Source organism: Falco punctatus, assembly GCF_963210335.1.
Source record: "Falco punctatus genome assembly, chromosome: 6".
Lineage (NCBI taxonomy): Eukaryota > Metazoa > Chordata > Aves > Falconiformes > Falconidae > Falco > Falco punctatus.
The window spans coordinates 27195313-27211479 of record NC_137585.1 but is presented as its reverse complement, the minus strand read 5'-3'; the positions used below and the strand labels follow the sequence as shown (position 1 = coordinate 27211479).

General features: G+C 37.0%; 1 protein-coding gene across 2 annotated transcripts in view; it reads left to right on the top strand.

Annotated features, from left to right (window-relative positions):
• Positions 1-15713, top strand: part of MTPN (myotrophin) — a 44011-nt gene extending 28298 nt beyond the window's left edge. For both annotated transcript variants that reach the window (XM_080391373.1, XM_080391374.1), the window contains exon 4: positions 12464-15713. In XM_080391373.1, the coding sequence (XP_080247499.1) occupies positions 12464-12550 (87 nt within the window). In that variant the 3' untranslated portion in view covers positions 12551-15713. The remainder of the gene's footprint in view (positions 1-12463) is intronic.
• Positions 15714-16167: the final 454 nt, after the last annotated feature.

Genomic DNA, 16167 nt, shown 5'->3' with positions numbered 1-16167 from the left:
GTGTATATTATTGTAACTCCAAATACAGGCAAAATATTAAGAACGTCTCATGTTAGTGTATGTAAGTAATGGAACTGCAAATGAAAAAAAAAAAGGACCAATCAATATATTTAAGATTTTTCTTCAAAGCTGTTCTTTGTTGCTTTTGAAATATTACACTTCTATTTACTGCTAAAAAGCTTCATTATTTTACATGTACCTACTTTCAGCTGCCTTCATTTACCCTGTTAGCTGATCTCTTGCATACATGGCCTCTGTAATAGCATATACCTTAAGCTTTTGGACTAAAGTCAGTAACCTCCTTAACATAATTTAAACCGGAAAACAAAAATAACGAGTATTATTTTGTACTTTCATAAGTTCTGAGAACTGATTAACACAGTGATGCATATCTCCTTAGTGTATGTGCATATTACAAATATAAAAAAGCTAGCAGTTTGATCAAGTTAAAATTTTGTAAGGAAGAAGAGATTGTTCTTGATCTGATAAGATTAGATGTACTATAAATAATTGTTGGATGCAGTTGTTGATTTGGGAATTGAATTGTTTTAAGTTAACATTCTGTACTGCCTTCTAGTACTATGAGTTGTGGGAATGTTCATAAACTTTTCATGTGAGACTCTTGAACTATTGAGAGGAGGAAGGTCATTCCAAGTAGTGTTTCAGACCTTAATTGAACATAAAATGCAGAAAATGTACCTTAATAAAAGTATCAATTATGAAAAAGGTTAGCTTAGTCAAGATGACACTGTAGGATTTTTGTAAACTCTGTTACTGAGGAAGATTCATTCATATGATGGAATAAGCTGTTTACTCTTTCACATGGTGTGACTGCAAAGCATTTTTTAAACATCCTTCCACTGAAAGCAGTAAACGAATTAAAAATAATTGGGCGTAATTCACTTTCAGAGGGTAATAAATACATATAGAGACATGAATCAAGATTCTAAGCTCTTAAACTGACTAGAGTTATTAGAATGGCCACTTGATCTTAAGTTGAAGTAGTGTGGGCTGCTGCAAACCTGTGCTTTCTATTGTTGATACTGGTGATCATGCAGTTGCACAGTAAAACACAGCTGAGCTTCTTCAAAGCTCATGTTAGAAACACGTTACACTCATAAGGGCTTTACTTGAAAGACATTGGGGGACCTATCCTGGCTCTTATCAGTTCAGTCTCTACAAAAGTTTTTCATGTATGTCATGTGACTTGGAATTTTCTGTAGATTATACTAATAGTTGAAGACATTACACCAACTGTTGTCCCTTAAAGCAACAATTTGTTTTATGGAATTTCAACTAACTTTCAACGGGACTTTCCTATGATAAAGCAGTTTGCTCTTGGTATTCCTCAGAAAGGACTGTTTCATTTTTCTTAGCTAATGCTTATCACACATGGAATTTGAATGCTGTGATGATGCTGTGTCTAAAATACAAATGACTTTTTTTGGAATAGTGAAGGCTGGTGGTTTATCTGGGAATCACTGGCCATCCATGTACAGCTGAACTGATAGAATCATAGAATCATTTAGTTCAGAAGAGACCCTTAAGATCACAGAGTACAACTGTAAACTGGCAAAGTCTACTGCTAAACCATGTTTCTAAATGCCATGTCTACACACCTTTTTAAATTGACTATCCTTTTAGTGAAGACGGGCAGCCTGTTCAAATGCTTTGACTATCCTTTTAGTGAAGAATTTTTTCTTCATATCTACTCTGAACCTCCCCTGATATTGAGGCCATTTCCTCTTCTCCTCTCATTTGTTACTCAGGAGAAGAGATCGACACTCACCTGCAAGAGTTGAGGATTAGGATTTTTTTAGACATGTAGTTATGACATCTGAGCTACACAGCTTTTATGAATCCATTGAAATCTATCTAATCCACTGGATGTGATGTGTCAAACTGTCTTTTATATGCATTGCTCTTTTAGTGGTAAGGTGGGAGAAATGACATGACATAGTTCTAATTCTGTTCCCTATCACCCTTTTCAACAGAAGAGAATAAACACTATAAAGACAAGTAAAAAACCAGTTCTTCCATTGGTCTGGAGAGAAAATGCTCCTTTTTTCCTCAGAAGCTGTTATTAATTATAAAGCTGGTGGACCCATTTGGACTTTTCTTATATAAAGCAAGAGTTTTGTTATGCTAATTATATGCATTTATTGAACACACAGGTGACATTAACTGTGTTTTCCTTTCTTACCGAAAACTTAAGTGTTAGACTGTATTTGGACTGACAGCAGGAGGAGCAAGACTAAAGACATTGCTCCTACTTCTAAACTAGCTTTTTGTCCGATTGTTTTCTGAGAAGCAGTATAAAGCCAATTCCAACTTTCAAGTAGTGCTTCCAGGCATTCTTGCTATAGTCACAACCAGCTAACCTGTTCTTGTTCACTGGGGTTAGCAATGCATCAGAATCAAATGGTTTCACAGCTTCTGGGGAAGCAAGATTCCTCTGGGAGCTGACCATATGTGAAGTTTTATGTGAAGGCAGTAGAAGGAGAGATGTTTCAAATTCTCAAGAACTCCCTGAAGCACTGATCTGGTTTGACAGTACCATAGCAGGGTGATACCTTGATAAGCACTCTGTCTCAGAAGCAGAATTTTCTATTTTATTCTGCAGTATTTGTTGGAATATGTTGAGGAAAAACTGAAATCAGGTTCAACCATATCTAGCATGCAGATTAAATAATTTTTTAAAAGCCTGGAAGGGATCCCAAGAGGTTATCTTCAAGTCATTTTTAAGAATGGCACTGTTGTGGAGTAGATGACTATCTGACTTGGCTGATAGAAAGCCTTCAAGGACAACTTCAGTGTCTGCCATTCCTCAATGTATTCAACTTTCCATCATGCTGGTGTTCAAGTCTGGAATAGAACTGTACATTGTCAGGTCAAAATTATCACCGCCATTCATTACCTGTGGCTAGGTTTGGTCAGCTGAGTAAAATTACTGTTGCTGGGAGAGTTGTTGTGTTGCATGCCTTATGTCTAAATCTTGTGGCTTTCAAGGACTTGAATGTTTATTAAGTTACATAAATGAGCTTCTTTCTGAAAGTTCAAAAGATCTAACTATCAACCTTAGTTCTGGAATAATTTCGTTCTGGGCATTCATGGCCGCATATCCTGGGATAGAGTTAATTTTCTTCTTAGTAGCTGGTGCAGTGCTGTGTTTTGGGTTTGGTGTGGGAACAATGTTGATAGCGCACTCATGGTTTTGGTTGCTGCTGGGTGATGTTCATACCAAGTCAATGACTTTTTAGTTTCTCAGGCCCTGCCGGCAAGAGGGCTGGAGGGGCAGGGGAAATTGTGAGAGGACACAGCCAGGGCAGCTGACCCAAACTAGCCAAAGGCATATTCCATACCATATGATGTCATGCTCAGTATATAAACTGGGGGAAGAAGGAAGGGGGGACATCTGGTATTACGGCATTTGTCTTCCCAAGTAACTGTTATGCCTGATGGAGGCCAGTTTTCCTGGAGATGGCTGAACACCTGCCTGCTGATGGGAAGTAGCGAATGAATTCCTTATTTTGCTCTGTTTGCGTGTATGGCTTTTGTTTTACCTATTAAACTGTCTATCTCAGTTCATGAGTTTTCTCACTTACTTTTCCAGTCCTCTCCCCCATCCTGTGGGGGGCAGGGGGGAGTGAGCGAGTGGCTTTGTGGTGCTTGGTTGCCAGCCAGGGTTAAACCATGACACTGTAGTAGGGAAATACAATTTAATTTGCAGCTGTCTGAAGAAACAAAGTGGAAAAGTGTGGTATATGATCTATAAATGGCCCTTTCCTTGGGCAATTTGAAGTATTCTATTATTAAATTAGCTTTTGAGGCTATAGTTTGACAAGACAAAACATTCAATGGTCTGAGGAGTCTCTACACTATTACCAGTCCCCTAAAATGGATTTTGTATGGCAGCGTTTGGAAATGAGTGAGGAATCTAGCAAGACTTTACAAAAAAAAAAACCTCAGTAGCCTTGTCAGGATTGATAAGGGTCTGTGGAGATGGAGGGTGACCTAATTAAGTAGGCATTGCCACTGCATGCTTTGTAACATACAGCCAATGTGCAGTCACATTTAAATCTGCTCGGCCAAACACCTGAGTTGTCTTCAGAAGTTTAGTTTGTGGTGTCCTGTAGTGGTTTTAAATTAAAGTTCTGTTGTGGATTTAGCTCCTTGTGTTAGTTTACGGAATTGGAGAAATGCTGGTGCCAAATCAAGAGACAGAACGGAGGTATCATCAGTTTCACTTCAGCTGCTGCCTTGGAAATTTTTCTCAGTGCTTTTGCAATGTGACCTGCCTGTTCTAGAGGGTGGCCTCCTGGGTTTGATTACAGTTTTTGCAGATGTACGATAGAACCTAGTTTCTCTGTTTTACTGCTCACCTCATCTCTGTGTTGTTCCCTTGTAAATGGCAGGTGGTGTTTGCTTGTTGCCACGTACTAAATACTTGCTCAGCTGACTGTTCTGACAGTTTCTGTAGGAGATGAATGAATTTCAGATGAAATTTGAGAATAAGAGACATGGAGCAGATGGGAAGGATGAAGTCCCTTTAGCTAGCCCTGTAGTGTCCCTTATACCCACACTTGCTTTATACTATTAATTGCAAAGGCACAACTGGTCTGTTTCCCTCTATTACCATACTTCATGTTTATTCTTGAAGAACTGGGGAAAATATTTTGCAAGCCTGTTTGTCATCATCATTTTGAAAGCCTGATTTGATTTTTACTAGTTTCAGTAAACTAAAGAAAGCACTAGCTATTGTCATTTGGCAGCAGGTAGCTGAGATATTGTTGTATCTGAGGGATTAATGCAGCCTTACAACTTTTCTTCTATGAAAAGAAAATAGTCAAGCTAAAGGTTATTTAGCCTTTGCATAACTTTTGCCACAGCCATATTCCTTTTGTTGTTTTTGTTTTGTTTCCATGCAAGTCTGAATCCCTTAGCTGTGCAGTATAAGGTCTGTGGAAAATTAAATTTGTCTAGAAGCTTATTTTGGGAGGGTGTCTGGAAGTACCTGATCACAGGGAATCACGTTGTCCGAATGCACAGTTTCATTGTCTGGGAAATGTACCTGTAGTCAAATATATGCATTTTCTAAGAAAAAAAAGCGTATCATTGCTTCATTTTAGCAATGAAAATAAAATTATTAAAAATCTTTACAAAGAAATAGGCAGGGCAAAATCTGAATACCAGTTCAGGTTAATAACAGTGGTTTTAACCTTTGTATGGGAAGTAATATTCAGCTGTAACTGTAGGTAGCATGAGACTTCAAGGAGGTGGGAAGCAAAATAGATGCTTGAAAAAAAGCTGTAGTTCCATGCTCAGAGGAGGGGTTTCACTGGTAGAAGTAAGAAAGTCTAGAATATTATACCTGCCAGAACAGAGTATACCGTGCTGCTATACCTCCCTTGTGCAGTTTCAGGGAACTGGAACTGATTACTTCTGGGTAAGTTTAGATTTAATAGATCTTATTCCCTGCCTCTTCCCTCCCACTACGCCCCTAAGAATGCATTAAATTCTGTTTTGCGTCAACTGTGGCTCCAAATTATGACATATTTAACATTTTCTAAACCAGCTGGTGATTCTGTAGAATTTGGCTGCATATTAAAACTGGAGCAACAGGAAAACTGCAGAACTCCTTCCATAATCTTGTCTGTGTTTTAACACTTTAGCTTTTCAAGTCACTGTCTCTGGAGGTGTATTAAGAGCTCCCCAAACCAAGTGATTTAGCTATTAAGTTTCTTCTTAGAATCCTGCAAACATTTAAAGTGTGATCTGTGAAAGGCAAGTAATCCCTTAACATTTGGTTTGACCTTGGAAAGTACATTCATCAAAAATGGTGAAATAAGTACTGAAAAAAAGAACCATCTGATGGAATTTTCTGGTAGGTTTTATAGGAAGTTTTTGAAATGTGATTTAAATATTCATTAGTGGTTGCAAATGAGTACTCCAGCAGTTTTAAGCAGTTACTTTGCAGCTTCAGAAAGCACACAGCTCTAGAATGTTGTTTTCACTCTGGTAAATCCTTTGTCCATGTTGAAGTTGTTGACAGTGTTTTAGAGGGGGAAAAAAACCCCAAACCTAAAACCTGAGTCTTCACCCATTAGAATGGTTGGATAGATTTGATCCCCAATATTTTGCATTTTTTTCTATTCATGAAGCATAGTAAAAAACATTTTGTTGAATTACAGTTTTATGATTAAGGTACTTTGAACTGTAGCTTCACATATTACAATAATGTCTGTTGGTATTCAAGTTTAGACACTTTTTCCAATATGAAAAAAACAGATATAAACAACATACAGTTACATTGCATAAATAAAACAACTTGCATTGTTCAAAACAAAGTGAAATAGTTATAAGACTTTGCTTTCATAATTACAGTGCATGCACAGGATAACTGAAAAACACCTAACATAAATCTTCCAAAGGAGTTTCTCAAAAGGGCCTTTATTACATGCTTTCTTCTGAAGTTATCATTTCAGTGAGAGTTTCCTGATGCCTTGTTTAGATATTATAATTTTGGAATCAGTAATGCTCAGTTTGATTTATTACATAAGAAACTTAAATGTAGTTTTAAAACTTCAAAAATTGAGATTACAGTTGATCGAGTGGTTTCAAGCACTGCTATTGTGCTAATCATAGTGATCAACCATAATCAATTACTGCCATGATTTTCACAGATTGGATTCATTAAATGGTTTTCAACATAGCACAGTTGTGGCCATCTCTGGTGGTTCAGGTCTGCCCAATATCAACTAAACTAAAACATCGATAATGTGACAATTTAAAGTTAAAGATTAAAACCAAAGTTTTTGTTGGCATGTTTAAAACGTTCAAGGAGTGTCACTCCTTCCAGATCTATAAGGGTTAAAGCTCCAATGCTGGTCTGAAATCACAAAGTTGTTATAAAACTGTAAAACATTTAAGGGGGGGGTGGGAATTAAAATGTGAGGTTTTACCCTTGAAACTTTTCTGTACATTAGAGAAGACTTTACCTTCCATTTGGGCACAAGATTTTGATGTTTAGATTAACAAACAGCTGCTACATGTATGCTAGATCAGCCTCCAAAAAGCTTAATTAACCTACAGTTACCAGTAGGTAATATACAGTGTCATATTAATTCTTAAAAATCGAAAGACTCAGGTACTGAAATAAACAATGGGTGAAGATGGTTTTTACTGTCATCAACAAGGGATAGGTGAATTTAATAGAGTAGAATGAGTTAAATCTTAAGGTGTTATGGCTACCAGAAGTAGTGTAAATGCTCTTAAGTCAGAGTTGAGACATGCTTTTCTAATAAACACTCTTTTTGGTCAGGCTAGAAATCAAAATACCGTATCCTTTAAAACATATCTTTTGAAGAATTCATGTTGCCTATTCCTATAGAACTGCCCTTTTTAATAATTCTTCCTTTTTAAACTATCAAGTCTTACCAATACAGTAAATAGCCTAGAAATAGTTCTGGGAATTTGTAGGATATTTTTCAAGTTCATGAAAGTGTGTGTAATATTATACCACGGACATCACCATGAGCACACCTGTGGAGGCTGTGATATCTAAAACTGCTCTATCAGCGTCTGAGTTTCAGTTGAAAATGTTTTGCTCTCACTTACTGTAATAGATGAAAGTAACTACAGTTGGTCTAAAGAGCATTTCCTGCTTAAAGTTCAGAGGTTGGGCTTGTCCTACTACTACATAAACAGAAGTTATTCCTTTTTATTAATCTTAAAAATATTTTTCTAGGAATTTGAGGTATATTAAAATAGTCTTTATAATTTTAAACAGTGAAGTTGTTTGCAGCATGTTGTGACCTCAAAATGAAGCAGAATTGACCTATCTTTTGTTCATTTTTTTCACCTCTGTCTTTTCAGAACTATTAATAATGTTAAGTAACATAATAGTGGACCATATTCTACTACTGGGGAGAAAATTAATTTTTAGTAGCTTTTGACAAAGTCTGAACTGAATTGTTTTCCAAAACACCAAAGTTTTATTTTGCTCATCTTATGTGCCAGCATTCTACAGAACAAAGTAACAGATTAAGTAATGAGTACTAAAAACTGGACTGAAGCAACATCACTGTATTTCAGTTGACTTTTAGCTTCTTTAGGAATAGCAGATTTAAGGGATGCCTATTTGAAAAGCAAAAATATACAAAATTCAAATTGTTCAATGTTTTTCTTTAAGAATCTTGTTTTTGAGATTGTAATTTAAAAAGATTTTTAGTGTAGAAGCCACTGCGATGTTACAATAAACAAACTGTTTTGAATGCTTCTAATGGAGGATGAGGTTTGTTGCAAAAGATTTGACAAATCACACCCATTTGCTCAGTTTTCAAGATAGTTCTGGGTTTTTTAGATTTTAAATATCTAATGCAATTTGATCTCTGCTTTTTACTAAAAGCATGTTAAAAAATATCCTATTGAGTTAGGCAATTTAGCACTTTTTTTTTTCACCTCTGACGGTGGCAGAAGGGATGACATTTGGGAAGGGATGTGAGTATGAGCACTTCTGCTCACCTGTTCCCCTCATTCATAGTTGTATTAGGGACTTCAGAGGTACGCTTATCTATCCCCTTTAAGAAATGTTATAATTTGTTGTGCCTGAATTAATCCATATCCTTTTTTGAACAAACAGACATCTGCCTTCATAGTTTCATCTGGCAACTCATTCTGAGTACCAATCTTCTACCAGCTTAACTAAGTGCCCTTAGTTCCAGTTTCACAGGGTTTGGTGACAGCTCTGCATTGCCTTTGCTGCCTTCATGTTTTGGGGTTGCTGTTTGTTGGTTTTTTCCCCCTGAACTGCAGTGTTACCCTAGCAGCTATTTTACTGCCTTCAGAGCATGTTTAACGCTTGTGATTTGCTCAGTGGCGTAAGAGGGCAGACATTCTTGTTTGTTATCACCCTGCCAAGGAAAGAAGAGTTTATATGTATTTCTGTGTGTAATTTAAGAAAACAACATAAATGCAAACATAATCTGTTAATACTCTTTATTCTGAGGAAGTAGAGAATACTGTAGAATCATCATACTTCTATAACTTTTCATTAAACTTGCTTCCAGGCAGTGTTGTACTTCTGAAAATTAAAGTCCTATTGACCTGAACTTTATTATTTCTTCTCATTATATTAAATGCAGGCAGAAATCTTTCAGCCTAGCTAAGGGGCCATTCTCCTAATTTATTAACACAGAGTTTATTAAACGGTGTCCTCCTTAGGTAATCATGATCCTCTTATCCTACATTCAGTAAAGCTGTTTTAGAAAGTCAGGACTTGTATATCTGTAACTTTTCTGAAGTACAAATGTGCATGAGGGTGGAAAGCAGTCCTATGTCTAAATTAGCTGCAGTAACTTTTAAGTATGAAGAGAACTTTTAACAGTTATATTTTTTATACCCAAAATGCTGGTACGTTGGTGGAGAGGTTTATAAGTTCTTTAAACTCTGATTCAAGATGAATACAGTTGGTCAGTTACTGCATAGTTCCATTTTCCTTCAAGTCTGAGTTCCTTCGGGTTTTCTGAGCTTAACATCAAAGAACAGCTTTGAAGCCCTTTGATTTCCATATGGATTCTAATTTGAGAGTGCTATCTAAGCAGTAGAAACAACCAACACCTGCAAAAGAAGCCATTACTTCTTTCATGGTTGCCTTTCTTCTTCTAGGACAGCCAAGATTGCAACTGTTAAAATACCTATTAAATCTCTCAGTTGTGTTTTTTTCAGGAGAAAAAAAAATAAATGTTTCACAAGCGATGAGTTTCAGTGGTTTCAGCCTAAGTGTGTGTTTACAATGTCACTTCTTAGGAACAGAATGATTCAGCTCATGTTCATGCTGAGTAGAACAGTGATACTGCACTGTGGAGCCTACTGTTTGGGATGAGGATGTTACACGGTAACAGGAGAGATGTAAATGTTAGGCTTGCACCTGTCCTGGAGTGAATTTGTTACATGTGCACTAAATGTTTTGTATGTGTTCTGCTTCCTGAAAGGTACTAGAGAAAATGAGCTGCTTGGAAGGAGTTACTGCAATTATAAATATCCCCCTCTAAATTCTTTACTGGAGTTCCCAATATAATTTCATTTTCTCAGGCTCTTTCCCTGATAGCAGAAGCATGTCTCCCTGCCTCCACAGCTGACTGCCACCAAACACAGCCTTAGAAACCACTGTAAACACATCTTTTTAGAATGGCAGATTACTTGTGAATATTCAGGTGTTTGAGGGAGATATTTTATGATGTGAAAAGTAGTATTGGTAGCAGATCATAGCAATTTGGGGTTGAGTGCACCCTCAGCAAGTTTGATGACACCAATCTGTGTGGTGTGGTCAACACGGTGGAGGGAAGGGATGCTGTCTAGTGGGACCTCGACAGACTTGAGAGGTGGGCCCATGCAAACCTCATGAAGTTCAACAAGGCCAATTGCAAGGTTCTGCACATGACTTTTGGGGCAATCCCAAGCACAAATACAGGCTGGGCAGAGAATGTATCGAGAGCAGCCCTGAAGAGAAAGACTTGGGGGTCTTGGTTGATAAGCTCAACATGGCCTGGCAATGTAAGCTTGCAGCCTAGAATATGGTCAGCTTTTTGGGCTACATCGAAAGAAGCCTGGCCAGCCATTCAAGGGAGGTGATTCTCCCCATCTACCCACTCTCTCATGAGACCCCACCTGTAGTACTGTGTGCAGCTCTGGGGGCCCCAGCATATGGACATGGAGCTGTTGGAGCAAGTCCATTCGAGGGCCACAAAAATTATCAGAGGTAGGCTGAGACAGTTAAGAGTTCTTCGGCCTGGAGAAGAGAAGGCTCTGGGGAGCCCTTATGGCAGCCTTCCAGTAGCTCAAGGAGGCCTACAAGAAAGCTGGAGAGGGACTTTGTACAAGGGCATGTAGTGATAGGCCAAGAGGTAATGGCTTTAAGCTGAAAGAGATAAGATACAAGGAAGAAATTCTTTACAATGAAGGTGGTGAGGCAGTGGAACAGATTTCCAAGAGAAGTGGATGCCCCATCCCTGGAAGTGTTCAAGGCCAGGTTGGATGGGGCTTGAGCAACCTGGTCTAGTGGAAACTGGAACTCGATGATCTTTAAGGTCCCTTCCAACCCAAACCATTCTATGATTCATTCTAATATCAGATCCAGTTTATTAGATTTTTGGAAACAGTTACAATGGGAAGCTTATTAGGCTGAGAATTGTCTTGGGAACAGACGTGGTAGTATGTATGGAAATTTAGTGGGGCTTTATGTGTATAATATTTTATCAGTAAAGAACCTCTGGAACTTCTCGGTCCATTATGTTCTTAAAAAGCGATTGGGTGTCCTTAATAGTAACTATTAATCTGTGCACTTCCTTGTAGTGTGAGAAAGGATTTGTACTTCTTCTACAGAGGGTTTATACAGAAAGACAAATCTCTGTAGTACATGCTCTTGAAAAAGTATGCCTTGTACCCACAGTCTTTTTTCCTGTCATTTTGATTGAGCAAATATACATATTTAAAAGGTCTTACACTTGCCTATCTTCTCAAGAAAAGTTGTTCTGGAGTCTAACCTTATTTTCAGGAAACATCTCTCTATTTCTGTAGTCAGTCCTGTGTTCTCTAATAATTTTTATCCCTTTAACTACCCTATTTACAATCTAATCTGGGTTTTCCTTTTTAGGTATATGACTGCACAGTGCTCAAACATAAGTAGCTAATCACTCTCTGCTTCTCTTCTTCTTCTGTCCTTCCATAATCCTAGCACTGAGGCTGTGTTTGTGCTTGCTATTCTGCACTTTGTCTAGTTGGTGCATTTCTGTTATCCTCTATACTTCTGTTGTCTCCCCATTCTGTTTTGTTGCCTTTTAGTTGTATGCATAGCTCATTCAAAACAAACTTTATCAGTTTTGGACTTGGAGTGATTTCATGGTTTGGTGGTTGTTGTTATGTATGTAGCAATAGGGATTTTTTCAAAATGGGAGAGAAGCACAATCCTAGATGGATGTAGTCTTTTATGATATAGAAAGAAAATAGGATGATTTTATATTTTTAATAGAATAAGTAAGCACTTCCAGATGTTAACTGTCTAATTTAGCATGTGAAAAAGCTTTTTGCACCACAGATTTCATCAAGTGCGTAACGCTGAATTCTTGCATTCATAAGAGTAGTTGCTGGAAACACAAACAAACAAAAAATCCTTCTGTTTCTATCTAAGATTAATTGATAATTTGTTGATATTGCAACTTGCTGTGTGACAAAAGTTATGTGACTTTTTATTTCTAATTACAAAGTTTGAAACTTAGATTAGCTGCATGCCAGATAGTTTTGTACATGAATCTTGGCGGTTTGGTTTCTAAATGAAAACAATGCACTGCACTAGAAAGCCGTATGTAATTAATATAACTATCCAAGGTAAATAACTGTTGTGACACGCTTAATACTAATACAGCCTGGCCTTGTGAATTGACAGTCCTTCTCAATGTCTTTACAGGGTGCTGATAAGACTGTGAAAGGCCCAGATGGACTAACTGCCTTTGAAGCCACTGACAACCAGGCAATCAAAACTCTTCTTCAGTGACGGATGGACTGATATCTTAAATGCCTCTCTTGTGGCCTCACACTGCTGCCTGTCTGTCACTCTTTGCATCTTCCAGCTTCTTCAGCTAAATACTCTGGGGGGGAGGGAAATTCTTCATGAATCAGACTAGTTAGGGGCTTGTATCAAAGATAATCTGTTTGGAAAGGGTTGAAAACTATTAGGAACAGTGTTCCTGTAGCACTTCTTGTCAGTGCACAATCTCTTCCCATTTCTCATGAAAATGGAAGAAGGAAGACAGACCATGATCTTGAATTTTTGGCTTGTAAACCTCCTAGGTTAGTACTAAGATTTTTGTTGAAAGATTCCTTTAGATGGAAGTACTGTGCTATGTACCTGAAACTAATTGTGAAGGAGACAATAGTCCCATGCTATTAGTGTCTGCCATAATCTGAAGTGTAGTAATGTAGGGTGGCTGGGTTGCTTTTCTCTCTTCTCTCTCAGCAGGTAGCTTTATTCTTATTCTGCCTAAAGCTTTTGTTGCAGTTTTGAGGACTTTTGATACTAGTTATTGGAGCTGTTCTTTATATTGACTAATTGGATGTCACACTAATGTTTTCCTGACTCAAGTAAACCAGGAAAGATCAGTTGAGGCATTGTGGTGTTACACTCCAGAATATCTGCCAAGGTACTTTTGGATTTTTTTCCCATATTTGTTCTAGTCCAGGGCAGACATTTTAAGCAACTGTTCTTGAGAGAGTTCAAAATGTCACTGTAGTTATTTCCAAAAGGATTGTAAGATAGAATTTCTTTACTTAGTGTCATAAAATTTAGACACGTGCAAAAGCTACAGGCTGGTACACAAGGATAATGAAGTCAGATGTGGAAAACTAACAATAACTATTTGGACATTCATGTTAGGTGAATATTGATGCTGAACTTTTCTGGTAAACTTTAAAGATACGTGTCAGCTTTCTAAGTTTGGGTGGTAGGAACAGGAAGACGTACAAGTAGAAGTCTTGCTCTAACTACCGGAGGGAAGAACCCAAACTTTTAATTCTGCATATCTTTGAATTGGCATTTTATTGTTGGCTGAATGAACCTCTTAAAGTTCATTAAGGCATGGAGCTTGTTGTGAAAATTCCCAGTGCAACCATACTACATTATCCATGGACTTTTAGATAAGATTTGCTGTACCAGTAAGTATGACAGTACTATGACAGCCTTGATAATTCATGGGAAGGTATTAAATGATGTTGTAGGGATTCTGTCACATCTTACAGTCCTCAGGAATGTCTGAACTTCTGGGTTTCATCTTGAAAATTTTCATTAGACTGCTGATTCACCCAAAATTGAATAACAAGTTTTATAACAGAAAAGTGTATACCACAAACTGTACATCTTCCTCTTTTTTGAATACAGATTTCAAACTTTCTGATAACGTACAGAATACAGAAAACAAATGTATATAATGTCTCATGCTGAATTCTTAAACAAAAGTAGCTGGTATTATTTTGATATCGCTGTTGAAAGTGAGAAGTTACATAGAAGTAGGCTAGTGACTACCACTCATATTTAATGGAGACTTAGTTTTACTTGAATCATATGTTGCATATTATGATTGAATGTCTCAGCTATAAAAAGCCTTGCATTTAAACTGTAAAATGAGAGCAGAAACTGATTTACGTGTACACATTCCATAAGAAAAGCAATGGAGAAAACAACTCTGGCCATGAACTGTACAGTGCAATTACTATTTGCTTCTTGGAGATGAGTGGCAAGGAAGAGCAGAAGGGTTGGAAATCAGTGATAAATCAGTCGGTGAGCTGCTGATAAAAGAACAAGCATGTTTGGTGAACAGGGCTTTTAATGACTATTTAAAGAGAACTGTTTAATCTTATCTCTGATCAGTGCTGGATTGTCATGTCATTGTAACAGTGTGAACACAGACTATAGGTTTAATTCTTTATTCAGCTATGAAAGTAACAATCTTTGGCATAAATTTGCCTCCGTATTATGCTACTAAATACTTAGCTATTGAAATACTAGTCTAGAAAACTGCAATCTGTTCTTATGTGGAAAACTTGATTATTCAAGTTTTTTGTGTTAATTAGTGTCGAGTTGTCTGGCCGTAGTGCTTTTGGATTTTTTTGGGTTTTTCCTCTGCATTCTTTCCTGCCCTTCCCTTCAACTCTCATTGACTCTCAATCAACTGAGCATTATAGTAAATGAACATCGTCTTTGTACTAACTCTTCTGGTGATTCACTGAGGCAATTTTGCCTCCCTTTTTCTACAATTATGTAGACACCTGATTTTTTTCTTACTTCACTTGAAAAAAAAAATGCAGACTTCAGTGAGACAAGTGTTAATTTGGCTGTAATATATACCCAAGCTGCCTTTTGAGATAGTTAAAAGATGGCATTTAATGTTTGGCTCATAAAGAAGAAATACTTTTTTGCTTTTTGCACTACTTAAGAGGTAATTGATCATTTTGCCCAGGATTAAAAAAAAAGTAATGATAAAAGCTTATGCTTTTTTAGTTGTCTAGAAACTGGGCTTGTTCATTTCTTCCCTTCTCGTTAGCTATATTATGGAAAAATTAATGGGTGGCTGCCTCTGTCTTTGAGTAGGTCCTAACTAGATGAAAATACGAAACCATAAATCATTTTATATTCTATAAACAGAACTTAATACTTTCTCAGACTGGAATCTCATATACTTGGAAATCTACTCTGTTCTTAAACCTTTCTCTTTGAAATTTGTGCTCAATAAGTTATAACCTGAAGTATATTTTGAATTTAATACCCTCTGCTCCTTTTTCTTAAGGGGAGCAAATGGGAAAAGGAGTATGATAATCAAATGGAACTCTATCCTTTAACATAAGATTGAATTATTTGTAGAAGAGGCTGGTAAGAATGGAGTGTCCTAGGCAAGCAATTGCAGTGTTGCATGCGAAATTTCAAAATGAACTTGTCTTAATTATATTTTGTAAATGGATAAACAATCATCTTTCTACGCAGTGACAGAAGAAAACTAGTGCTCTGTGCATTTTGATATTTGACTTCCTCTTTTCACCATTGTTAACTGTTTTGACACAGTTGGGTTCATCATTATCATGGTTCATAGACATCAGAATGCTAAATGATACTGTATTTTTAAGTTTGTGTTGCAAGAATGAATGGAATAAACTTGAATTGTGCGATATGAGAATGTAGAGTTTTATTTCCCTCTGCTCCAGTTTTGATTTGGTTTTTTAATCTCTGGCTACAACTTTATATTTGTCTGGAAGGCATCTAAGCTCCAGCTCATATGTACAGTGATTAAAATGTTCAGATACTTATAAGACTTAAATGTGGAATGGAAGCTGCTTTGAGAACTAAATATATGAAGTTGTTGTTTTGGGTTTTTTAATTAATCCATTTAAAAGAGGTTTTGATTAATTCTGTGGTCTTTCAGTTTGCATTTCCTGCTGAAATGGTAATGCATAATGTTGAAGATCTCTTATTCATGTTAAATTCCAAGACAGTCTGTAGAGAGGGGGATCATCCTCCCGTTACCTGTGAAAACTAAAGGAATTTATTTTCTCCTTTACTTAATCAAAGAAATTGAATCAGTTATTTACAGAAGGCACAGTTGAAATAAATAAAATTGTATAGAA